The sequence below is a fragment of the Rhinoderma darwinii genome, chromosome 7 (assembly GCF_050947455.1).
Source record: "Rhinoderma darwinii isolate aRhiDar2 chromosome 7, aRhiDar2.hap1, whole genome shotgun sequence".
Lineage (NCBI taxonomy): Eukaryota > Metazoa > Chordata > Amphibia > Anura > Rhinodermatidae > Rhinoderma > Rhinoderma darwinii.
The window spans coordinates 122215407-122242950 of record NC_134693.1 but is presented as its reverse complement, the minus strand read 5'-3'; the positions used below and the strand labels follow the sequence as shown (position 1 = coordinate 122242950).

Here is a 27544-nt window from a genome sequence, read left to right as displayed (position 1 = left end):
GAGTCTCATCAGTTGAAGGGTCTATACTAAACCCAGTCACACAAAGACCACCAGGCCACTTCAGGGGCATTTGTACAGATTAGAGATGAGTGAATCTTCGAAATTTGCCTTGTTAGCGTTTTACAGATTTTCTATTATGGAGCCATATTTGGTGCATAGAAGACAATGTAGGCAGAAATAGGGATCCATATTCCAGTATTTCAGGCTCTATTGACTTATATGCAGTATATACGACTCTGTAATAGAAAATTTGCCCATCCGTGAAATACTCACAAAGTGTAAAGGATCTGCCAGGTACAGCTTCGGCGTTAACTCCCAGAACTAATCAGTCAGCACCTGAGAATACATCCCTGAGACTGACTCCTGCTTCCACCATTCAGGCTGGCAGGCTTAGGAGTGGGAGAGCCTATCGTAACCTGGCCAGACTCAGCTAGCTCCCGCCCTCGGTCTATTTAAGCCTGCACTTCCTGTCCCTCGGTGCTTGTGATTCTTTCCTTGTGGTTTCCTGGCCCAGCTACAGCTCCTGCTATTTTTGATCCTGCTCCATACAGACCCTGGCTTACCGACTACTCTTCTGCTTTTCGTTTTGTACCTCGCACACTCCTGGCTTGACTCGGCTCGTTCACCACTCTGGTTGCTCACGGTGTTGCCGTGGGCAACGGCCCCTTTTCCTTGCTTGTGTTCCTTTGTATGTTTGTCGTGTTTGTCGTGCACTTACTGAGCGCAGGGACCGCCGCCCAGTTGTACCCCGTCGCCTAGGGCGGGTCGTTGCAAGTAGGCAGGGACAGAGTGGCGGGTAGATTAGTGCTCACTTGTCCGTCTCCCTACCCCCTGCCATTACATAATCACAAGCCCATACCTAGTCTACCCCTGGTCCCTGACACCACTATGGACCCCCGTGAGACCCTGGCTCAGCAAATGCAGGGTCTCTCCCTACAGGTCCAGGCCCTGGCTCAGAGGGTCAACCAGCCTGATGCTACCCTGGTGGTTCCCCTCACCGCACCTCTTGAACCCCACCTCAAGTTGCCCGACCGGTTCTCAGGGGACCGGAGTGCTTTTTTCTCCTTTCGGGAGAGTTGTAGTCTTTACTTTCGTTTAAAGCCTCATTCCTCAGGTTCTGAGAGCCAGCGGGTGGGTATAATTATGTCCCGGCTCCAGGAAGGGCCCCAAGAGTGGGCCTTCTCCTTGGCTCCTGACGCCCCTGAACTTTCCTCCGTTGTTTCTTTTCTGCTCTCTGACTTATTTATGACGAGACTGACAGGACTGCCTTTGCCGAGAGTCAGCTGGTGACCTTAAGTCAGGGTAAGAGACCTGTTGAGGAGTATTGCTCTGACTTTCGGAAGTGGTGCGTAGCTTCTCGGTGGAATGACCCTGCCTTAAGGTGCCAGTTTAGGTTGGGTCTGTCGAATGCCCTGAAAGACCTGCTAGTTAGCTATCCCTCTTCGGACTCCCTAGACCAGGTTATGGCTTTAGCGGTACGACTTGACCGACGTCTCAGGGAACGACAACGTGAACGTTTATGTGTTTTCTCCTCCGACTCCCCCATGATGCCTCCCGAAGCTCCGTTGCTTCGTTCCTCCCCGAAAGATTCAGAGATACCTATGCAACTCGGGGCCTCCGTGTCCCCCCCAACAACGTAGAGAATTCCACAGGAAGAATGGTCTCTGCTTCTAATGTGGGGACGACAAGCATCAAGTAAATAACTGTCCTAAGCGTAAGATTGCAGCCAGAGAACTTCCGCGTCTAAGTGATCATCGGGGAGGTCACTTGGGCGCACAGGTATTTCCCGTAAATATGAAACGTACTAAGATCTTGCTTCCCTTTCAGGTCTCTTTTGGTGGTAGGTCTGCTACCGGCAGTGCCTTCGTGGATTCAGGGTCCTCTACTAATATCATGTCTGTGGAATTTGCTATGTCCCTTGCTATGCCTCTGATTGATTTGCCTAAACCTGTCCCGGTAGTGGGTATCGACTCCACTCCTCTTGCTAATGGTTATTTTACACAGCATACCCCTGTTTTTGAACTCCTTGTTGGCTCCATGCATTTGGAGCAATGCCCTGTACTGTTGATGCAGGGATTATCGTACGATTTGGTTCTAGGTCTTCCCTGGTTGCAGTTGCATAATCCCACGTTTGACTGGAATACTGGGGAGCTAACCAAATGGGGTAATGAATGTTGTACGTCATGTTTTTCTGTTAATTCTATTTCTCCCCCCTAAGGAGGCGAATACGCTACCCGAGTTTGTTCAGGACTTCGCTGATGTTTTCTCTAGGGAGGCCTCCGAAGTGTTACCTCCTCATAGAGAATACGATTGCGCTATCGAATTGGTACCAGGAGCTAAGCTTCCTAAGGGTAGGATATTTAATCTTTCTTGTCCCGAACGTGAAGCTATGAGAGTGTATATCCAGGAATCCCTGGCCAAGGGTTACATTCGTCCCTCTTCTTCTCCGGTAGGTGCTGGCTTCTTCTTCGTGGGGAAGAAGGATGGTGGTCTTAGGCCATGCATTGACTACCGTAGCCTGAATAAGGTCACGGTAAGGAACCAGTATCCCCTTCCTTTGATTCCTGATCTCTTTAATCAGGTTCAGGGGGCCCAATGGTTTTCTAAATTGGATCTACGGGGGGCGTATAACCTTATTCGCATCAAAGAGGGGGATGAGTGGAAGACTGCGTTTAACACGCCCGAAGGCCATTTAGAATACCTCGTCATGCCCTTTGGGTTGTGTAATGCCCCTGCGGTCTTCCAGAATTTCATAAATGAGATTTTGAGAAATTACCTGGGGATTTTTCTGGTAGTGTACCTTGATGACATACTGGTGTTTTCCAAGGACTGGTCCTCCCACATTGAGCATGTCAGGAAGGTGCTCCAGGTCCTTCGGGAAAACAAACTGTTTGCCAAAACCGAAAAATGTGTGTTTGGGGTACAGGAGATTCCATTTTTGGGTCAAATCCTCACTCCTCATGAATTCCGCATGGACCCCGCCAAGGTTCAGGCTGTGGCGGAATGGGTCCAACCTGCCTCCCTGAAGGCGTTACAGTGTTTTTTGGGGTTCGCTAATTATTACAGGAGATTTATTGATAACTTCTCGGTCATCGCTAAGCCCCTTACGGACTTCATTTGCAAAGGTGCTGATCTCCTCCACTGGCCTCCTGAGGCTGTCCAGGCTTTTGAGGTCCTTAAGAAGTGCTTTGTCTCGGCCCCGGTGCTGGTTCAGCCCAACCAAATGGAGCCATTTATCGTGGAAGTTGACGCATCTGAGGTGGGAGTGGGGGCTGTCTTGTCCCAGGGTACCAGGTCCCTCACCCATCTCCGCCCCTGTGCCTACTTCTCCAGGAAGTTTTCGCCAACTGAAAGTAACTATGATATTGGCAACCGCGAACTCTTAGCCATTAAATGGGCATTTGAAGAGTGGCGCCACTTCCTGGAGGGGGCTAGGCACCAGGTAACGGTCCTTACCGACCACAAGAATCTGGTTTTCCTAGAATCTGCCCGGAGGCTAAACCCGAGACAAGCTCGATGGGCGTTATTTTTTACCAGATTCAATTTTTTGGTTACCTATAGGGCTGGGTCTAAAAATATTAAGGCTGATGCACTGTCGCGTAGCTTCATGGCCAGCCCTCCTTCGGAGGAAGATCCTGCTTGTATTTTGCCTCCAGGTATAATCATTTCCTCGATCGATTCTGATTTAGTCTCTGATATTGCTGCTGATCAAGGTGCAGCTCCCGGGAACCTTCCTGAGAACAAGCTGTTTGTTCCCCTGCAATTCCGGCTAAGGGTACTTAGGGAAAATCATGACTCCGCACTATCTGGCCATCCAGGCATCCTGGGTACCAAACACCTCATTTCCAGAAATTATTGGTGGCCTGGGTTGCCTAAAGACGTTAAGGCCTACGTCGCCGCTTGTGAGGTTTGTGCTAGGTCCAAGACTCCCAGGTCCCGACCAGTGGGCTTACTGCGTTCGTTGCCCATTCCCCAGAGACCTTGGACACATATCTCCATGGATTTTATCACCGATTTGCCTCCATCCCAAGGCAAGTCGGTGGTGTGGGTGGTGGTGGACCGCTTCAGTAAGATGTGCCACTTTGTGCCCCTCAAGAAACTACCCAACGCCAAGACGTTGGCTACCTTGTTTGTCAAACACATCCTGCGTCTCCATGGGGTCCCTGTCAATATTGTTTCGGACAGAGGGGTACAATTTGTTTCATTGTTTTGGAGAGCCTTCTGTATGAAGTTGGGGATTGATCTGTCCTTCTCCTCTGCCTTCCATCCTGAAACCAATGGCCAAACGGAGAGGACTAATCAATCTCTAGAACAATACTTAAGGTGTTTTGTCTCTGACTGTCAATTTGATTTGGTCTCTTTCATTCCCCTTGCCGAATTTTCCCTTAATAACCGGGTCAGTAACTCGTCAGGGGTCTCTCCTTTTTTTTGTAATTTTGGGTTTAATCCACGGTTCTCCTCCGTTTCACCTGGTAGTTCCAACAATCCCGAGGTAGAGGTCGTTCATCGGGAACTGTGCACAGTCTGGGCCCAGGTTCAGAAAAACCTAGAGGTGTCTCAGAGCGTACAAAAAACTCAGGCTGATAAAAAACGTTCTGATAACCCCCTGTTTATGGTCGGGGATCTGGTGTGGTTGTCGTCTAGGAACTTGCGTCTCAAGGTTCCGTCCAAGAAGTTTGCTCCCCAGTTTATTGGGCCGTATAAGGTCATTGAGGTCCTCAATCCTGTCTCCTTCCAGCTGGAGTTACCCCCGTCTTTTCGGATACACGACGTGTTTCATGCCTCCCTCCTCAAACGCTGCTCCCCGTCCTTGGCTCCCTCGAGGAGACCTCCTGTTCCCATCCTCACCCCTGAGGGGGTGGAATTCGAGGTGGCCAGGATTGTGGACAGCAAGATGGTCCAAGGCTCCCTCAAGTACCTGGTCCATTGGAGAGGATACGGGCCCGAGGAGAGGACTTGGGTACCCGCCCGGGATGTTCACGCTGGGGTATTGGTCAGGAGGTTCCACCTGCGTTTCCCCAGTAAGCCAGGTCCACTTAGAAAGGGTCCGGTGGCCCCTCATAAAAGGGGGGGTACTGTAAAGGATCTGCCAGGCACAGCTTCGGCGTTAACTCCCAGAACTAATCAGTCAGCACCTGAGAATACATCCCTGAGACTGACTCCTGCTTCCACCATTCAGGCTGGCAGGCTTAGGAGTGGGAGAGCCTATCGTAACCTGGCCAGACTCAGCTAGCTCCCGCCCTCGGTCTATTTAAGCCTGCACTTCCTGTCCCTCTGCGTTTGTCGTTCTTTCCTTGTGGTTTCCTGGCCCAGCTACAGCTCCTGCTATTTTTGATCCTGCTCCATACAGACCCTGGCTTACCGACTACTCTTTTGCTTTTCGTTTTGTACCTCGCACACTCCTGGCTTGACTCGGCTCGTTCACCACTCTGGTTGCTCACGGTGTTGCCGTGGGCAACGGCCCCTTTTCCTTGCTTGTGTTCCTTTGTATGTTTGTCGTGCACTTACTGAGCGCAGGGACCGCCGCCCAGTTGTACCCCGTCGCCTAGGGCGGGTCGTTGCAAGTAGGCAGGGACAGAGTGGCGGGTAGATTAGGGCTCACTTGTCCGTCTCCCTACCCCCTGCCATTACACAAAGTGAGTTTTCAAAGATTCTCTTGTCGCTAATACAGATGAATTACTCTGACCAGTCAATTACTGTGTAATAATAAGAGTCAATCTAGTTATCAACTACTTCTGTCTAGATATTTGAGTGTGTTCATTCTTTTCATAGTTGAAAGTTTCAGCTGGCTCGTAGATGGTTTAGCCAATGAGAAAGTAGAAACCTTTTTGTCAGAAGAACACAGTTTTGATGAATACACAAGGGTATGTATGGGCCGTCATTATGTATTTTCTTTACCTCAACTACTTATATATTTTCTGTTGTTGGGCCCCATGCACACGACGGGTTTTACGGACCCATTCGGTTCTATTGGCCGCGGGTACCTTTCCGTAGCACTATGGTTGGGTGTCCGTGCCGTAGAACCGTGCTGGGAATTATGGCGCATATCCTATTTTTTGTATTTTACGGGCCATGCTCCTTTACTTTGTATGGGAGCACGGCCCGAAAATGCGGGCAGACTTCAGTGGGTGGCCGTGCCCTCAATCGTGGGCTGTGATTACGGGCACGGCCGTGTGCTTGGGGCCTTAGTCTTTTTAAACGGGTCATCCTTTTTGTACAATCCCTTTTTGCTTAAAGGGTCCTTTAACAATAAGATGATCCCAGGGTGTCCTGCGACCAGCTGTAATCGGGCAGGGAACCCAGCAGCGAGTGTTAAAAGGGGTTTTCCCAGAATCATAAATTATCACCTATCCACAGGATAGGTGATAATTTTGTGATCCCTGAGGGCCCCACTACTGCAACACTCACCGATCGTCAGAACCGGGGTGGTCTCAAACCCCCTGTTACCCCTCACTGCTTGAACGCAATGAGGAGGACATTTAATGGAGCGGTGGCCGAGCATGCGCGCTGCCGCTCCATTCAAAGTCTATGGGATTGATGGAAACAGACATTCATAGACAGTGGGTGCAGTGAGAAGGATATGAGGGTTCTAAACCCCCGTTCTTGCAATCAGTGGGTGTCCTAGCGGTGGTACCCCTAGCGATCAGAAAATTATCACCTATCCTGTGGATAGGTGATTATTTTTTATTCCGGGAAAACCCCTTCAGTTGCGCTGCAGAGGGAATCATGACACTATTCTTATTTAAATCGTTGAGCTGTCTGTGTACTGCGCAGACGTGCCAAGTTCTCCAGAACAAGAGATGCTCTTTGTAGCTGTTCACCGCTTTCTCTAGTAGAGGGGGTTCTTCATTAAGGACCCTCATCTATCAACTAGGAATTCCCTGGTAGGGTGTTTGAAAAGGGAATTTCAAAACTAGACAACCCTTCTAATATCGTACCGGTGATGGTGTGATACTCTAGAAAAAGCCTGGACCCCCTCAGAGCTGCTGTGGGACTTCTATTGCTTGACATCTCCATCATTATGTTCTGTGTAACCCACCTCTGAAATCAATAGCCCCCTGTATTCAATTTCTTTTGGTGGCTCTTTAATTTTGTTTCCATTAAAAAGGTTTTGAAAATCTGTGGGCGTCTGAGTTCACTAATGTGATCTTCTGACATGTCAGTATTGGTTGTCAGAATATCACTTTTACCTTTAATACCCTTAAATTAAAAAAATTTATTTTTTTTAAAAATTTGAAGAAAAACAGAAATTGAATTCAGATGCTAAAAAAATTCTAACACGACTTTGTCAATGGCTTGTATTCCAGTTCATAGAAGAATTCCACACCCTGGCCAGGGATATTATGGGACTACCCACTCATGCTCATTTCACCATGGTTCAGCTTGACTGCGATGATTTAAAACAAGGCCTGGCCGACAAAGCAAAAAGTTTTGCTAATATATTACTGGATAGACTGGTAACAAACCACAGACTGGAGAATGAGAAGTGAGTAAAATCTGCTTTCAATCTGATTTCATTGGTTTATTTAGAGGTTTCAAGAGCCTTCCGTTTCTTTGCGGCATCATAAAATAAAATGCTGTGGGTTTTCTATATAATAATATAATACTATACTTGAACTAAGAGTCAAATAGTAAGAAAAACCGAGCGCATACATGTTAGCTCAAAATAATTTGGTAATGAAAGATCATCCGAGGAACAATGTTCACTCAGTAGAATACTAGATCTGTATAGTATATGGTACCTGGTAGCCGAGGCGTAACGTGAAGCTCTGGGGCCCCAAATCAAAATCTGTAACCGGGCCCCTCACATAGCATGTGCCATTTATAATACTCATGTCTTCCCCGGGCCCGGATGTGACTGCTACCTACATTAGAAAGTACTGGACTGACTATGATTTCATAAAATTATAATATAGAGGTTGATGCTACAGTAAAAGTTATCGATCTCACAATAGTTTGTTTAGGATACTATGAAATCTCATCACCTAACAGTATCTAACGCTTCTCGGAATATTTACTTCCTTTAGAATCTGCATGGAATTTGAGAAAATTAAAGAAGAAGCATTGAAGGTCCCTGAAACCACTGAAGATGTAATAGAGGAGATTGCGTTTGTTGAGCAGGCTAAGAGTAAAAGCATTGTAGAGCTGAAGACCCGGATTACTGTACGTATGAGTATAGTCATGCAAGAGAGTATTGAAAAAGTAATACGTTGTACATAATGATTGTTTACTGTCACCGGGATCATTTGGCTATTTTGTACATTTGGGTTGATGGGTATTTCTCAGTATTTAACAGTTAGGGGTATGTTCAGACACGGTGCAATTTTTGTTGCCAAATTCCTAAAAAATCTGTGACCTATAGGGCATGCTGTGGTTTTGAAAATTCGGAGCATGCCGTAGAATTTGCATGGGTTTTTCCCGCTACATGTTAATTAGGTTTAATAAAACTCCATTCACTATTATTGTACTGTACTTTGTTGTGTGTTTTTAGTGTGGAACTGGCACCGAAAATCTGCAATATTTCCACCATGTCTGAACTTTGTCCTTGGCGCCATCAAATATTTAAACCATTTACCCATTAAAGGGGTTGTTCGGGCATTTTATATTGATGGCCTATCTTTAGGATAGCTCATCAATATCAGATTGGTGGGGGTCAGACTACTGGCACCCCCACCTAACAGCTGTTTACAGGTACACGACGGTACACTTCTGTAGCTGCTGTGCCTGGGATTACAATTCCGGTCCCATTTAAGTGAATGGGACTGAGCTGCAATCCCAGGCATAGCCACTACGGAATTGTACGGCGCTGTGCCTGGTAAACATTGAAGAGGCCCCTTCAGTCAGCTGAACGGTAGGGGTGCCAGGATTCGGACCCCCCCCAATCTGATATTGATGGCCTATCCTAAGGATAGACCATCAATATAAATTGCCTGAATGACTTCTTTAATTATAGCTTATAGATTCGTTGTTATATTGTGATTTTGTGTTTCCACTTACAGGAGTGTCAGCGGAGAATGAATTATCTCCTAGATGTCCATTTATTTTTACCAGACGATATTGTCCTGAATTCAACAGTGTTACTCTGGCCAAAAAATATCAACCCAGTGTTTGATGAGAATGACCAGGTATTGGAATATATTATTGGTATTACTTTACTGAAACTTTCTATCATAAGAGAAAAAGTCTCCAGCCATCAGTTATAATCCTCCTTACCCTCTTAGGCCTCATGCACACGACCGTATTTTTTCCCACCCGTAAATACTGGCGTAAATACGGGTCCGGTGTCACACGTATTCCACCCGTTTTGCACCAGTATTTACGAACCCGTGCCCGTAAATATGGGTCCGGTGTCACCCGTATTCCACCCGTATTTACGGGCACGTTTTTGGCGGCAAAATAGCACTGCACTAATCGGCAGCCCCTTCTCTCTATCAGTGCAGGATAGAGAGAAGGGACAGCCTTTTCTGTAATAAAAGTTAAAGAAATTCATACTTACCCGGCCGTTGTCTTGGTGACGCGTCCCTCTCTTCACATCCAGCCCGACATCCCTGGATGACGCGGCAGTCCATGTGACCGCTGCAGCCTGTGATTGACCTGTGATTGGCTGCAGCGGTCACATGGCCTGAAACGTCATCCAGGACGTCGGGCCGGATGTCGAGAGGGACGCGTCACCAAGGCAACGGGCGGGAGACCGGACTGGAGGAAGCAGGAAGTTGTCGGTAAGTATGAACGTCTTTTATTTTTATTTTTTACAGGTTTATACTGATCGGTAGTCACTGTCCAGGGTGCTGAAAGAGTTACTGCCGATCAGTTAACTCTTTCAGCTCCCTGGACAGTGACTATTTACTTACGTCGCTTAGCAACGCTGCCGTAATGACGGGTGCACACATGTAGCCGCCCGTCATTACGAGAGCTCCATAGACTTCTATGGACTGTCCGTGCCGTTATTACGGCCTGAAATAGGACATGTTCTATCTTTTTCAACGGCACGGGCACCTTCCCGTGAGAAAACGGGAAGGCACCCGTCGCCAATAGAAGTCTATGAGCCCGTTATTAGGGGTCGTAATTACGACCCCTAATAACGGGAGTTTTTACGGTCGTGTGCATGAGGCCTTATGGAATTTACAAATGAAATGGAATCTAAGTATGGGAAACACCTCACTCTATGAGAGAATTTTTGTAACTAATGTTATTTGTCCTGATTTAGAAAGAACAGGGCCCTGTGCACCAGCCATGATAGGGCCCAGGGAAGTCAAAGAAGATGACACACTGCTATTGAAATAAATGATCCTTCTATCTGCTCTTCGATAAAATGCTGCTCCACCTCAGAGCCATTTTAATGTCTATGTAAACCTTTGAATAACTTAGATGTGATCGATGACAGGTGGATCCTGTGTGTCAGAGACACGCGGGACCTGCTGACACTGAACCCGTCAGTCCCGTGGGACTGACGGATTCAGGTCATAATGAAAGATACAGCTGCTCTGTATAGAGAACATAGAGCAGCTGTACCTCGAAAAAGTAATTTTTTTTAATACAAACTATTTATAAAGTTGCACCAATCACACTGACTGACCTTTTTATAAAAAACAAAAACAAATGCCATTCAAAGGTTTACATAGCCTTTAAAGAATATATGAAATTATTTGCTAAAAAAAACATTTCCTCAAGTATTATTCGAATCACATAAACAAGCAGACTCATGTTGTTTTACAACAGCCTGTATTCTGCAGTCCATTGAGATAGTCCACTGAAAGCAAGACAGAGAATATGAATTTCTCCGAACTATGAATGTTAAGATCTACACCTGCAGCTAAACCAAGTGCTTCCAATAATAATAATAATAATAATAATAATATGGTGTTTTTACAGTATTGTATATTTTTTTTTACATGGCAGTATATATATATATATAATGCACTAAATACACTTAATTTTAATATCAGTGGTTTAGTTTATAATCAGTAAATGTAGATACATTGGTAAAACGGATATATATTTACTCATAGAACAATTTTTTTTCTACCATTCTAAAAGCTGATTGAAAAGGCCAAGCGTAAAGGAGAGAGTGAGGTCCTGGGGAAGAGAGAGAAGCTCATGCTGGAACTGGAGAAATTGTCACGTCGGATGGCAGAGTTTGCGGACTGTTCAGAGCTGGATATGATGCAACAGGCATGACATTAATGTGCTCTATATGTTTCCCTCTCCCTGTATTCGTTTGCTTCACCTGTAAAAATATTGGGTATCCGTTTTGCTGATATTGCTTAGATACAGACAGATGTGTAAATTTTACCGCTCAGACGGTCGTTTAGAAAGGCAGTCCAACAATATTTTCGGAGGGTACACCATCCCCCGGCCTGAACGCAAAAAGATGTTGCTTAGATAGTATGCCCATTTTTCTCCTACATAGTTGGGTTTTCATACCTACTATGTAAACATTTTCTATGAAAATTACGTAGATATGTACAGGTATATTATGGGTAACCGATACAGAGGAGCTCATCTTGACCTCTTCACATATAAATGGTTGGCCACTGTCACTCCAGGTTTTACTACCTGCTTAGTTTACTCTCCTATGGCAGGTAGGTTGTTATGGAGAGTTGTTTGCAGTCTCCAATAGTTAATGACTCAGATTCTTGACTTGGATAACAGGGTAACCTCCGTATTCCTCTCCGTCCTCACTTTCTCCTGTTTATTTTATTTAATGATCTGCATATCGTCTAACAATTTGACATATAGTCTGGCGCACTGGAGAGTAACTTGCTGGGTTTCGTTCCCTCGGATTTACATTACGCCAAGAATAGTGTAGTCTGCAGTTTGTTGGCTTTTTTTTTTGTAAGAAAACCAGAAACCTAACCAACCCCGTTATATGTCGGATCAGTCTAAATTGTCATGGACAGAATGTTAAGTGATTGCATAAACAACAATACCACATATATATCCAGTATTGAATAACCCCATAATCTGAAAATAGTGCAGGGTAACCAAGGAAGTTTTAAATTCCTGGTGCTAGCCCTTAGGTCCAAATCCTGCAACGTGTGCATGTAGCCTTAAAGCCCCTCTGCCAATACTATAAATGGCACATGATCCTAATAGGGCCCCTCCAACTAATTTCTCCTCTGCCATCAACAGTCCTTAAATTGGTGTTTACAGGAGTCAGTATTCTGCAAATGAGACAAAGATGATAAAAAGTCGTCAAACTATCCATAGTGTATTCATGAATATGCTGCTAGGATAAGCTACAGGAAGCTTGAAATTACCCAGCTTCCCATATTTTATTACAGTATCACATACATTGCCAATGGGAGAACCTCCATCAACCAACTTATTTCTTTAATAGAGGCAATTAGTTTTACCTGTTTTATCTGTCTTTATTCTATCTGATTTCAGTACGTGACAGATGTGAGGACTGTACAAAAGCGTATAGCGGACGCAGAGGAGGCAATGGCTTATATTAACAAGGAAGAAGCACTGTATAAATGGGACCTTACAACTTATCCTGAGCTGGATTCCTTGAAAGTCAACATTGAACCTTATCAGAAACTTTTTGCGCTGATTTATAAATGGCAGAAAACAGAAAAAAAGTATGTGCGTCTGATATGTTAAGCATTCCTGTATTAAGTTTTATGTGTATGTACTTGTAGAAATGTATTTATGTGTAAGGTGTAATAATATACTGTTTTAGAAAACACATTTTTAAATACTCTATTAGGGAATTCTGAGTTAACATAAGGCAATCCTTCATTCATAACCGCCATCAATTACCTGGAGCAGAGAGCAGCTACAAAGAGCATCTCTCTCTCTCTCTGGAGGAGCGCAGCATGTCCATGTCGCACAGGCAGTTTACAGATTTGAATGGGCAACCTGCAATGTTTAATTTGCCCTGTGGTGGTGCTGTAGGGAGATTGAACGCAACCAAGGTACCCTACTGATTACAGTTGATTGATTGAGGACCCACCCTGTGATCAGCTTATTTTTACAAAAAGGGAATGTCCAAAGCAGACAACCTCTTGGAAGACTATATAAAAAAAACAAATATAATTTGGGAGAAGTTGGATGATTTGAATAAATATACATTTTTAATTAATTTCCTTACAGTTCTGATTGTTTCTTCATGAAGAAAGTTGAAAATTGGAAACCAGTATAGAAGTAACTTTTCATAATAAATATATTGAAGCAAGTTAGTACTTTGAGTACAATCACTTACTGTTCAGTAGTTACAGGGATGCGGCTGTGACATCCTTTTATTTATTTTCATGAAAACAAAATAGATCAGAATTAACAAACAACGTAACTGTGTAACATGTCTTACTATCCTGGGATTGCTTCAGGTATAGGGTGCCCTTGGGGATAGGGACCGAGTCGCTTTTGGTACCCTGTCTACCCCACCCTAAGCTCGATAAGGCATGTTAAATCATGTCTAGCCCGATCGCTATGGGCACCCCATGCCCTGTAGGCCCTAATGTTTAATCCGTTTTGTCTGGTGCTGATGCCGGTCTTGATATTGTAAATACCCAATCACGATTTACCAGTGACAACAAAGTAGCAATAAAATAGGTCAAATATGTACCTGCAACACTATAAACTAACTCATCTGTTATTAAAAATGTAAGAAATTAAAATGGATATATGCTAATCAAGCAACATATAGAATTAAAGGTGTTGTCTCATAAAGACCACCCTTATCGATATGCCCTATAAGGGCATATGGACGTCATAGAGGGTAGGGGTCAATTTCTCGGGACTCCCCTCTATGAGCCAGGGGAAATGTCTGGTCACAAGAATCTTCTCCTGATGATAGGTAATCCTGCTGGCCTCCATTTGAAAAGGGGTTGTCTTCATGAGACCACCTTTTGATGAACACTACATGAGATTTTCTCTAAAATTATAAAAAAAAAAAAAATGAATAAATAATAAAAAACAACTTCATTCTTCCAGGTGGATTGATGGTGCTTTCCTTGACCTGAATGGAGAAAGCATGGAAGCAGAAGTGGATGAATTTTTCCGAGAGGTCTACAAGATGATGAAATTATTTCAGCAGAAGCAGAAGAAATCAGAAGATGAGAAGAAAAAGGCTGCTCAGCACCGAACACTAAGTGAAGATAAGGATAAAGTAGAAGAGGAGAAGCAGGAAAGCCGCATCGTTCTCATGTGCTCTGCGATCACCGAACAAATTAAGGCTTTTAAAGTATGTACATAAATTAATGTATGCATCAGGCTTTATCTTGTAGTAGACTAAGACTACACAGAGACACAGTCGCAAGAGGTTCGCAGTAATATTGCGCCATTGTTGTGACTCACAGGTGACTTCAGTGTTTCCCTATAGGAACAAAAAGACTAAGTCTAATTTTTAAATCTTATAAGCCTGCTCGCCAGTGTCTTTCCTAAAGGGAAACATTGAACCCTGTGATAACATTAAATGGTTCTGTACTAATACCAAAAGTATGACTGTAGGGCATAATAGTCGGTTTGTTTTTACACATCGTCAAATGTCATACAGGTTACAATGTTTTGGCACATTTTACTAGTCTTAGACTTTATCCACACTGCTTTATGGCGGACGTCAAAGATTGACAATAATGGGGTCCGTCAGGGTTCTGTCGTGATGTCCATTGTTTTGACAGGAAGAATAGCGCTGCATGCTGCACTATTCTTCTTGCTATATATGACGGTACCGCAAACAGAGGTTTGAAACGGAGCCTCTGACAGTAGTGTGAACACGGCCTTGCACAGAAAACTGAGTCTTACAGACATATATAGATTTTCCTGTCCATTCAAATTTTTCTTAAGCACTAAATGTGTGTGATAAAGGCTGGTGGTTTATTGCTAAGGAATGCTATCCTGGTCCCAAATGTGAGGTATGTTCTGCTTACTGACTATATGTTTTCCACAATATGTATGTAGGAGGCGGAGATACTCCATAATAGAAATGCATCATATGTTAATAAACTTAAAGGAACACTTAGGGCAAACTGATATAAAGGAACACTCCGGGCATAACTGATACACTGTTTTATGCCTAGTGCAGAGCCTAAAGAGCGATACTTCAATCACGGATTATCTCTTTGACGTTCTTTGAATCCACAAGTCATGTACCTCCCCCTAAGGCCCTGCACTAGGCATTAAAAGATAGGTAACTTTGGCTTTACTATGAGGTTTACTATGGGTCTTGTATGATCACCAAATCCTGACCCATCACTGGAATACAGAATTTAGTTCCGAGTATATTTCATTCATTTTGTTAGCATAAATACCTAAACACTTTGTCTCCTTTGCAGGAATATATCCCGCTGGTGAGCATCCTTTGTAACCCAGGAGTAAGAACCCGCCATTGGCTTCAGATGTCAGAGATTATTGGCTATGACATCACTCCAAATTCGGGCACCACCTTGAGAAAGGTGTTGAAGCAGAACTTCACGCCATACTTAGACAATTTTGAACAGATTAGTGCTGCAGCTAGTAAGGTAAGGGTCTACACATTATGAAAATTCCCACCTACAGATAATGGTTTAAAGAGGCCCTGTCCGAGCTCCTGACGTGTCCATTTTAGTAAATACTTGTATTCCCTATGCAACAACAATTCTAGAGCATCTTTTCTTAGAACTCTGCATTGTGCCGTACCTCTGTTATTACTCCTGGAAATGTACTTCTAAATTGAAAACTAGGCATCTGCAGCGGCTTATTCCTCTCTCACTGTTGAAATAAGCATGCATGCTCAGACGAGCTGAGTGCGCATGCTTATGGTGGAGTCGGGAGAAATAGCTTTTAGACAAACGATAATTCAGCTGACAGCCATCTTAAGCGTATGGCTGACTAACATAGTTTCCACAATATGCAGCTGGTCACGCACCCAGCTGACACACACTTTCAGCTAGATTGACCAATGCAACAATCTTATGTGTATGGAGGCCTGACTCTCCTCTGATATTATATGTCGGCAGAAAGAGGGATCGGGCATGTTGAATTTCACCATGCCTGTTCGTTTGTTCCCACAGGAGATATTCTAAACCAAGTGTGCATGTTTATGATGGAGTTGGGCAAACAAGCTTTCAGCCGACCGCTGCCTCAAGTTTAGTGCCAGTTTTAGAGAGGACCACACAATCCCTGATACTGCAGCCTAACCACCCCATATGATTAAGTGTGGCGTCTTCCTATAGACCATTCAGACAGCAGTGCAGTTGTCAGCATATTGTTAACTCCTTCACGACTGCCATACGGCTATATACGGTCTAACAGCCGATGCCCTGTGCAGTTAGCACGTGTATAAACGTTAATGCCTGGAACGGGTGTGTGTGAGCAGCACTGCACTCTCATGTCGGCCGGGGCTTTGAGAGCCCCAGAATACACCCCTCCCCCCACTGTAGATAGTGCCACCCACAAACCCCTGTAGGCAGCGCAAAACCCTCTGTAGATAGCGCCACCTAAGCTCCCTCCAGCATCGGAATCCCCGGCCAGCTTTATCTATATTGTGATCGGTAGCCACTGTCCAGGGTGCTGAAACAGTTAGTGCCGATCGTTTAACTCTTTCAGCACCCTGGACAGTGACTATTTACTGATGTCACCTAGCAACGCTCCCGTAATTACGGGTGCACACACGTAGTCACCCGTAATTACGGGTGCCCCATAGACTTCTATGGGCTGCCCGTGCCGTAATTACGGCCTGAAATAGGACATGTTCTATCTTTTTCAACGGCACGGGCACCTTCCCGTAAGCATATGGGGAGGTACCCGTGGCCAATAGAAGTTCATGGGCCCGTAATTACGGGAGTTTTTACAGTCGTGTGCATGGGGCCTAAGCTATGATGGCTGGAGAACATCTTCCATGTTTATCTGTGTAGTGCCTAGACAGAGGTCAAACTTATGTTTAAAGGTAAACTACACTTTCATTATAATAATAATAATAATACTCTCATACCTCATGTTTTCTTTTCTAAAGGTCATGTTTAAGCAACTGAGTTAGAATGTGGAGTTCTTGAGCCTCCTTACAAAAAGCGACCCAGGGCTACTAGTTAAAACTCCTCTATGAGGCTCTACAACCAATGTCCTAATCCAAACACTACTACAGAGGAGGTCTGAACACTGGTACTATTAAAAATGTCTATGTTTTCCGATTTAGGAGTTTTCACTGGAGAAAGCAATGCACAACATGGAAGATATGTGGGACTCGATATCCTTTAATACTAGTCCTTATCGGGAATCAGGGGTTTCCATTCTATCAGCCGTGGATGAAATCCAAACCACTCTGGATGACCAAATTGTGAAGACTCAAACAATGAGAGGATCGCCTTTCATCAAGCCCTTTGAGAAAGAGATCAAGGTATTAAATATTCACTTGCTAATGAGCTTTTGTTTGTTACCAGATAATTAATTCCCCAGTATGAGCTCGGGGTTACATTACATTAGTATTTGTTCAGCTTACATATCGTGCAGGAAAATGGATAGGTTCAAAGAGTATTTAAGCATGACTAAACTTTCCAAAAACTTTTGAGATGTCAGAAGTTTTCATCAGCGCGGGTTCCAAGCTCTGAGACACTTACCGGTCGCTAAAACGAAGCGGCAGAAGCACTCGGGTCAGCGCTGTGCCACTTCGATTCTGGTAGGCTTTCCTCGCAACGCTCAGCGAGCAGTATATGGGTTCATAGACCATATACCACTTTCTAGGCTTTCCGAGGAAAGACTATCAGAAACTAAGCAGCACAGCGCTCACCCGAGTGCTTCTGCTGCTTTGTTTTAGCAACCGGTGGGGTTTCAGAGCTGGAACCCGTGCTGATGAAAACTTCTGGCATGTTAAAAGTTTTTTGAAAATGTATTTACCCTTTAAGGATATTTACATAACAATTCAGAAGTAACTAAGAATACATAGAAATATTTAAAGATACATACATATAAACATATTCCAGAGGCACATGTATTTATTGATGTCTAATAAAGGCCAGGTTGAATAAATGTGGGATATAACTATTGTATAAAAATGAATAATGGTTGAAAGATGACTTGTCAGATCTCTTGACATGAGCATAAATACTTGTATCCTGCGTGTAATAACCATTCTTGAGCATCATTTCTACAACCCAAAAATATAGAAAATTGAAAACAATCTTTATTAAATACAACAAATAAAAGCAAAATAAGAAAATTGAAAGAATCCATAAACCTACAGATAAAAAGGACTGTTCACTGTGCAACTCCCAAAGGGCATAATGATTATATAAAAAAAAAACCCTAATTGATACACAGACCAAATACAATGAGATATAGTAGTATAAATGCCAAGTTGCTCTGCATTGTGCTGTACCTCTGTTATTCCTCCTGGAAATGTAGAAGTAAATTAACAACTTGGCATTGCCATTTCTTATGTCGATAGAGTTTATACCTACAGTACTTATTCGGACACTATCACCAGTGATTGGACTGTGTCAGTGTCATTAATATTGACATTAATATCCATTAATAGTCCATCCCCCCCAAATAAGGGGATGTTTTACATAATTTGCATATTATCAAAATTATTATTTTTATTTGACATGTTATTAGACTTTCTATTAACCTTATACTCTCCTTACTTCAGCAATGGGAGGAACGACTTCTACGCATCCAAGAAACTATAGATGAATGGCTGAAGGTACAGGCTCAGTGGCTATATCTGGACCCCATATTCTCTTCTGAAGACATCATGCAGCAAATGCCTGAAGAAGGAAGGTTATTCCAGACTGTGGATAGAAACTGGAGAGAGATCATGAAACATTGCGTGAAGGACCCAAAAGTAAGTAGCCGCTTGATTATTTTGCCTGTTTTTTTTATTTTTCATAAAACTACAACAGCTACAACCGCTCCACTAGGGTTGCTCAGATAAAATAGCAGTAAGGCCTCCTTCACATCTGCGTTAGGGGCCTCTGTCGCAAATCCAGCCAAGAATACCGGAAACAATAATGCAGCATGCTGCACTATTGTTTCCTGTAAAACCACGGACGGCCACCCGACAGAAAGCCGATGGAAATCATTAAAGTCAATGGTTTCCGTCGGCCACCGGTGGTGTCCGTGGTGCAACAGAATCATCACTTCCGGTTTTCCTTTGTTCTGCTTCTCTGACTGAGAGCAACACTAGATAAAATATTCCTTCTTTTTGACGGATCTGTTTGTAGGATACGTCAAAAAAACTGACACTTTACCTTCCGTTTGTTTCAGTTTGTGCAATCTTTATTCTGCGCATGAGCATTTAAAAAATTGGACCCGTAAAACCTAATGCATGATGGACTTGTTCACATCTGCGTCAGAATAGCAGAACAAAGGAATAGCCGGAAGCGCCACTTCCGTTGCACCACGGACATCACCGGCGGCCAACGGAACCCATTGACTCAGGTTTCCGTTGGGGTATCTGTGGTTTTACTGGAAACAATAGCACAGCATACTGCGCTATTGTTTGTGGTATTCTCGGCTGGATCTGCGAAAGAGGCCACTAACAGAGCCTCCAACGCAGATGTGAACAAGGCCTAATGGATACAAATGAAAGGCATATCCTTTTGTATCAGTCATCCATTGAATTCAATGTGGACGGAAAAAATAGCGCAGCATACTATGCCAATTCTTCAGTCAAATAAACAGAAGCCTGACGGAACGGAGCATAACTGAGCACTACTGATGCTAAAACAAAACCCAGTGAAATCAATGGATAGTTTGACGGAAACGTTTATTTCCGTTTTTCTGATCCTCTGACTGAGCAGAAGAACAGAAATGCACATCGCAGATGTGAACGAAGCCTTACAGCTTTTTATTATTTGTCAACCTAACAGGAATGCTACAGTGATAATAAGTGAGTGATACTAGAAATGAATATGATTTGCATCTAGCGTTGTCCGTATTCATCTAGAACCACCTGATGGTCTACTCTAGAGAATATAACGATTCCAAATGCAGAAATACAAGTGCCAGATACTTCAGTCACGCAGATTCCAGTTTATTGGGCCCTGTACTTCCAGGGCCCGAGCATGCGATATCTTACATTTGCTACCCAACTAGGTTCCATTTTTTTATTTGAAATATTGGTATTAAACTTGACAGATGTGTCTTTTTTTAATCTATGTACCTATTATAGAATCCTAATTATGGACCATCTGCTATGTTTTAGGTCCTAAGTGCAACTTCTCTTACTGGACTTTTGGAAAAGCTTCAGGACAGCAATTTGCTTTTGGATAAAATCATGAAAGGTCTGAATGCTTATCTGGAGAAGAAGAGGCTTTTCTTTCCACGGTAAAGTCTTATGAGGGTTTTATTGCGAGGGTTTGTACTATAAACTGTTGCTTAGTTGTATTAGTATAATTTAGTATTACTTCACTAGCTATCAGTAGACCTGACTGAATCTTTACTGTTGTGACTTGCTATTCTAGGTTTTCATTCATATTGATTTAACTCTCGAATCCAAACCTTTACTCAATAAATATTAGTTAAAGGGGATTACAAGGATTAGCAAAACTTGGCTGCTTTCTTCCAGCAACAGTGCCACACCTGTCCATGGGTTGTGTCTGGTATTGCAGCTCAGCTCCAATGAAGTGATACTGCACACAACCTGTGGACATGTAAACTTATAAATGAACAGTTTAATGGCTCTACATTTATAGGGAACCTATCAGCCGTTTTGAGGCCTCGGAACTGCTGAGAGGGTGAGATAGAGGAGGGGAAGGGCATTTTAAACTTAAATTTTTTTCTCCTGCATGCGAGCTGCATGACCAAGTTTGAATCCTCTAGCGTGGCGGTCACAAGTACCAGCCTCCTCTCTGAGTGACAGCTCTAGCGGCCAATCAGGAGTCTGCTAGAGCTGTCACTCAAAGCAGATGGGCAGGGCTGGCAGCGTGCAGTGCAGGAGCACTTGCCATAAATTCGCACCTCAGTGGCACATGCGATCAGCGCGCTGGAGGAATTAAACCTAATTTTCTCAGTCATTCAACTTGCATGACCGAGACAAAAGTTTAAAATGCCCTTTCCCTCCCCTATATCAACCTGTCAGCCGTTTTCAAATCTTGAAACTGCTGACAGGTTCCCTTTAATGTCATGTAACCCAACTCTAATGACATTTTTATTATATTGTGCTTTTTTTTTTTCCATAGCTTTTTCTTCTTGTCCAACGATGAAATGCTAGAGATACTGTCTGAGACAAAAGATCCACTCCGGGTCCAGCCTCATCTAAAGAAGTGCTTTGAAGGGATCGCAAAACTGGAGTTCCTTCCCAACCTGGATATCAAAGCAATGTTCAGCACTGAGGGCGAACGAGTGGAACTCATTCAGACAATCTCCACCTCTGAAGCACGAGGGGCAGTGGAGAAGTGGCTCATCCAAGTGGAAGATGTAATGCTAAGAAGCATACATGATGTTATCGCTCGGTCAAGAATGGTACGGTTCCACCTGGAGAAAACGTTGAAGCAAATAACATTTACAATCTTTATCAGAGCTCATTTATTATTTTGATAGTGTGACTGATTATATGGCAGCTGTGAAAGATATGTTCATGGTGTGTATGTATCACAACAAGCGTGAGCCGAGAAGGAGATCTGTCCACACTATACCATGGGCAAAAGTTGGAAGTGGCGAAATATGGCTAAATGGTGGCCGTGGGATTGTACATGTGTTAACTGTCCATGTTTTAGGTAGTATATGTCAACTTATCAGTTATCAGTACAATACAATTTTACCTTCCATTAGGCATACCCTGAGACTGCAAGAAAAGACTGGGTTAGAGAATGGCCAGGGCAGGTGGTGCTCTGTGTCTCTCAAATGTTCTGGACAAGTGAAGTGCATGAAGCTATCGGCAGTGGCCCAGAGGTACGGTATAATCTTACTTTGCTTCAATAACAAATAAGCTCACTTATAATGTGTATGTTTGATGTATGTACATCATTTCACTCTTACAATCTTCTTCTAGGGACTAAAAAACTACTATGAGAAGCTACAGCTTCAACTAAATGATATTGTTGAGCTTGTACGGGGCAAATTATCCAAGCAGACCCGTACCACTTTAGGAGCTCTTGTCACCATAGATGTGCATGCTCGTGATGTGGTCATGGAAATGATAGAAACAGGTTAGTGCAAAAATGTTTCTGATATACATATTTTCCGTGCCATGTATTCTATACATTATAAGTGTATTTGTATACGCTTAGGAAATTGTTACTTGTAGCCCTTTAATAATTTGCTTGGTGGGTATATTTTTATGTATTCTGCAGGAGTTTCCCATGAAACAGACTTCCAGTGGCTGGCACAACTCCGGTATTACTGGGAGAATGAGAATGCAAGAGTACGAATCATTAACTGCAATGTGAAGTATGCCTACGAGTACCTGGGCAACTCTCCACGCTTGGTTATTACTCCGCTCACTGACAGATGTTATCGGACTTTGGTATGATATGATGGTTAAAGGCTTTGTCTATTGTGTAAAAGATGAAAGTCTATCCAGTAATACCAAGAAACATACATAGTATTTCATTTATGGAACATACATTCTTGCCATTTTCTACCAGTTTTCTTTATGTTTCTATTGCTAGATCGGTGCTTTTTATCTAAATCTGGGTGGAGCTCCAGAAGGTCCAGCGGGTACAGGAAAAACTGAGACTACCAAAGATTTGGCCAAAGCACTTGCTGTGCAATGTGTGGTTTTCAACTGCTCGGACGGTTTGGACTATATAGCAATGTCAAAGGTAAATACAATGTTAAATCTTCTTAAATTCAGACGAGGGACTTGTTGATCACAATGCATGAATGTTTTTTCAATATATGTTTTTTAGTTTTTCAAAGGACTGGCATCATCAGGAGCATGGGCGTGTTTTGATGAGTTTAACCGTATTGAGCTCGAGGTATTGTCAGTAGTAGCCCAACAGATTCTCTGCATCCAGAGAGCCATTCAGACAAAGATGGACATCTTCAACTTTGAAGGAACAGAACTGAAGCTGAACCCAAATTGCTTTGTAGCCATTACCATGAATCCTGGCTATGCCGGACGTTCTGAGCTGCCAGATAACCTCAAGGTAATGGTCCTTGTGCTAAAGTCTGGGCTTGAACTGTTCTCCTACTAATGTATTTGTGTCCTATATTATCGTTAGGTGTTGTATCCCCTGTCAGAACTGATGCAGAGTATCTTGTCATCAACATAAAAAAGCAAAAATGGCCAAATTAACAAATCTGGGACCATTATAAAGGTCCAAAACAGAAACTGTGTTATACCAGGGTGTGTTTAGGTTTCTGGATATCTACAAAGAGCTAAATAAACTGTAGGATTACATGGAAAACCTAAAACTAAAGGAGGTTTTCCCATAAGGACAACTAGAGTATATGGATGAGATTATTAGGATATATAGACCTCATGGGTTCCCCTTCGGGAAGCTTTAGCAGCTTCCAATCTGGTGGACCTGGCCCATCCATAAATTACATGGACAGTCATCTGAATGGCCACCAAGTAATAATAAAATTTTCCCTGCTGCAACCGCTGCAGGAGAAATGTATGGCTGACGGAAACTTCCTCCGCCAAAATAAGCGGGTGGGTTTCAAATCCGCTGATCTTTAGACTGGCTTCTTAGAAAAACTGAGTTGTCTTCATGAGGCAACTATCCAAGACAATATTCAATCTGTCCAATCTGATTGTTCGCAAACATTTATAACTAATTTCTGCCACATCGATTTTCTTTAAAGCATCGAGGAACCCATTCATTTATCGTTAAACATTACAATTTGTTGGTCTGGTTTGTGCGTTTCAGGTTCTTTTTCGGACTGTAGCTATGATGGTTCCCAACTATGCCCTAATTGCTGAGATTTCCCTTTACTCCTATGGGTTTCTACATGCTAAACCACTGTCCGTGAAGATTGTAATGACTTACCGGCTCTGCTCCGAACAGCTCTCATCTCAGTTCCATTATGATTATGGGATGCGTGCAGTAAAGGCGGTGCTAGTAGCTGCTGGAAATCTGAAGTTGAAATTCCCTGATGAGAATGAAGATATTCTTGTAAGTTCTAAAGGGTTCTTAATATATTAATGCTTTAACCATCTTAATAGGAGATACCAGGATGGAATTACAAACTACGGGCCCACAGTATTGTGAACATTGTAGACCTCTCCTTCCTCAGTGTAATCAAATGAATGTTATATGTTACCATAAAACTAAGTACTTTTATATCGGTCATGAAGGATAGCGTTGACTTCTGAACAGGGAGCATCTGTATGAGATGTCTTATTTTAAGAAACCTGCGCATCATTTATTTTGCCTCTATGGGTAATTATGTATCCAGAATCACTGTTGTATAGCACAGATACAAACGTTTTATTTTAACCTGCAGAGTTCCTGGCTTGTTTGTTCTCATCAGTGCAAGATTGGTATAGGGTTGTATAGGGTTTGAGGCAGTGGTGTAGCTGAGGTGGTCCCCGGTGCTTGGTGCCAGGGGAAAGGTGTCAACAAGCCACTCTGCCTTGGCCAGGTTATTTAGATAAAGGGCCAGGACTGCAAATTAAAATCTTTGCCTGGGTTGAAGGAAAGCCTAGCTACGACTGTGCTTGAGGCGCAACCAAACAGGATAATAAGTGAAGTTATGGTGTGGTGAGATGAAAAGAACTAGAAAACCCTCCATTGAAAGACGGTGAAGATCCAGGTCATGGAAATCCAAAGTTATTTCCAGTATTCTTAAAAGGGGTTCCTAAATTTTAACATTTGACTTGTCATACCTTATATGAATTGTGTCATGATTTAACTTATCATTTTTTTCTGACTATTTAGCTCCTGCGGTCCATTAAGGACGTAAACGAGCCCAAATTTTTGTCTCATGATATTCCTTTGTTTAATGGGATTACTAGCGACCTGTTCCCTGGCATCCAGCTTCCAGAAGCGGACTATAAGGTATGGAAACAACACAATGTCACGAGAAACTATGTCCCAGTGGAAGCACACTGCTGAAAAACTGCTTCATATTTGCACAGGACTTACTTGAATGCGCTCATGAGTGCTGTGCCAGACACAACATCCAGCCTGAGAAGGTTTTCCTGGAGAAGATGATACAGACATATGAAATGATGATCGTGAGACATGGGTAAGCTGTCATTTAAAGGGGTTGTCCCATGACTCATTTTGTTATCAAAAGTCTCCTATTGCTAATAAAGAACCATTTTCTATTGTTTCTAACCCTATAAAACCTGTCAACCTCCATTTTTTTTTCTTGCTCCCCCCACTGTGCCGCAACCAAACTGCACTATTGTGGGCGGGCTGAACAGCATGATCCTTTGATCGCACCTTTTATATGTGTTTTCCTATAACGCTCAAAACTTCTTGCATCACATTAATTTGCTCTAATAATCTGTTTAATCTAATAATATTTTTTAATGCTGGCACAACCCCTTTAAGAGAAAAATAAGTATTTTTTTTTACCCTACACTGCTTATTCTGAAGAATATTGTCTGACATGTGATTTTTCTGTCATCCAAAATTTTAGTCACCATACGTAAGTCTATGTAATTTGTAGTCAAATTATTCTAAATGATATTTGTAATATATGGAATTGTGCTTTGAGTAAATAATAGGCGTGTTTGACCACCACTTCTTCAGTCTGTAGTATAGCAAGCCATGCATTTATCTTTTGCAGTTTTATGTTGGTTGGCGAGCCATTCTCTGGAAAAACAAAGGTCCTCCATGTCCTCGCTGATACGCTTTCTCTTATGAATGAGCGGGGGTGTGAAGAAGAAAAAGTTATTTACAGGACAGTGAATCCTAAAGCCATCACCATGGGGCAGCTGTTTGGACAGTTTGATCCGGTGTCACACGAGGTATGACTATGTTTTAAAAAAGGAATATTAATTTATTGTTTAAATTCGTAATAAAAGCATTGTCGAAAATGGGTAATTCACCTTTTGTTAAAGGTCGAATTTCATCTCTTAAAGGGCATATGGGCATCATATGCCCTGTATGAGCCAAAGTGGAGAGCCACTAACAAGGAGCGTCTCTCACTGGAGGATCCAGACCATCCATGTATTTCATGGTTGGTCATTAAAGCGACCCTCCAGTCCCAGGACAACATTTTAAATATGGTGGTGTACACGGAGTAATAATATCTGATGCCCTCCAGATGTGCTCTTCTGCCGTGGATCCGCCGTTTTAGGGTCCCCTTTGTGCTGTTCCAAAAGAGCAGCAGCGCTTCTTAGACTACATATCTGAGACAAACCTGCTGTTCTCGGATTGGCCAGAGCTGCTTACGTGAGCAGTTCCGTCCAATCCATGAACAGAAGGAGTGTCCTGCAGCCATTTTGAGACAACACAGACGGGACCCTAAAACGGTGGATCCACGGCAGAGGGGCACAACTGGAGAGCGCCAGGTGATATTACACCTTATACCACATCACATTTATATTTTTGTCCTGAGACCACGGGGTCGCTTAACTTTAATTAATGTCCAGCATGTAATACTACATGACAAAAGTTATGGCCAATGGCAGCATCTGAAAATGACAACCCCCTGTAAATTCTAAGCATAATTTTTTATACTGATAGAATAAATTATAATTGGTATGAAGCAATTAAATGCTATTTTATTGAATTATTAGAAAATGGTGCCTCTTTTTATTGTAGTGGACTGATGGAATAGTTGCTAATACATTCCGTGAGTTTGCATTATCCGAGACCCCAGAAAGAAAATGGGTTGTGTTTGATGGACCTATTGATACTTTATGGATAGAAAGTATGAACACAGTGCTAGATGATAATAAAAAGGTAAATGTATACTTCACTTGGTGGAAGATCTTCTTTCTATCCTTTTCTGTTTTGATCCATTCTTTGGTAAATTAGGCCCAATATGTATTTAAAAAAGAAAAGAACAACCTACAAGAACATTTTCATACAAGAAAATACCAGAAATTATGTACAAAATATATTTTTACCTTGCCTAGATTGCTAATTAGATTTCATTGTTAATAGTGTTTTATATAGGGGGCTACATATTTATTGTGGGATCATTACCCAATGTAAATCCGCTACTTGATTTTTGGAAAAATGTAATATAGTATATTTTACTATTCTGGCTACTTGGGAGCTAGACAAATGGGTAGGTGAAAATGCATTTGCTGAGAATTTCCAATGATTTTAACCATGCCCCTCTATTTGCAGCTTTGCTTGATGAGTGGGGAGATCATTCAGATGTCACCTCAGATGAGTCTTATTTTTGAAACAATGGACCTTTCCCAGGCATCGGTATGTTTACAATCCTCCTATAAGGAAGGTTCCCATCCATTTATATATCATGTCAACATTGAAAGTTTTTTTGCTATAAAGCCAGCTACATACATGTAAAACTATTTACCGCATCTCCTCTAACTTCCCCTTAACCATGCACCATTGACTGCAAGCTTGCAGGGACTATTCTCCTGGCAGAAGAAATCAGGATTGGGCATGTTGGATTTCAACATGTCTGATCCTTGTTTTCCCTGAATCTGTCCACACATGCACATTAGATTGTCAGCGGATCAGGATAATGTTATATTTGGAGTCAGGAAGGATTTTCTTTCCCATACATTGAGGACACTTGGAAA

The 27544-nt window shown here is 42.8% G+C and overlaps 1 protein-coding gene across 1 annotated transcript in view; it reads left to right on the top strand.

The window, feature by feature from the left end:
* Positions 1-27544, top strand: part of DNAH12 (dynein axonemal heavy chain 12) — a 97035-nt gene that overhangs the window by 19361 nt on the left and 50130 nt on the right. Inside the window, exons 11-33 of the mRNA XM_075833926.1 lie at positions 5773-5864; positions 7308-7486; positions 8028-8163; positions 9000-9125; positions 11038-11172; positions 12391-12584; positions 13939-14188; positions 15279-15464; positions 17117-17317; positions 18569-18763; positions 20126-20247; positions 21102-21384; positions 21694-21813; positions 21914-22070; positions 22215-22387; positions 22533-22685; positions 22773-23012; positions 23739-23984; positions 24750-24869; positions 24950-25059; positions 25609-25789; positions 26589-26729; positions 27123-27206. Of these exons, the coding sequence (XP_075690041.1) occupies positions 5773-5864; positions 7308-7486; positions 8028-8163; positions 9000-9125; positions 11038-11172; positions 12391-12584; positions 13939-14188; positions 15279-15464; positions 17117-17317; positions 18569-18763; positions 20126-20247; positions 21102-21384; positions 21694-21813; positions 21914-22070; positions 22215-22387; positions 22533-22685; positions 22773-23012; positions 23739-23984; positions 24750-24869; positions 24950-25059; positions 25609-25789; positions 26589-26729; positions 27123-27206 (3824 nt within the window). The remainder of the gene's footprint in view (positions 1-5772; positions 5865-7307; positions 7487-8027; positions 8164-8999; positions 9126-11037; positions 11173-12390; positions 12585-13938; positions 14189-15278; positions 15465-17116; positions 17318-18568; positions 18764-20125; positions 20248-21101; positions 21385-21693; positions 21814-21913; positions 22071-22214; positions 22388-22532; positions 22686-22772; positions 23013-23738; positions 23985-24749; positions 24870-24949; positions 25060-25608; positions 25790-26588; positions 26730-27122; positions 27207-27544) is intronic.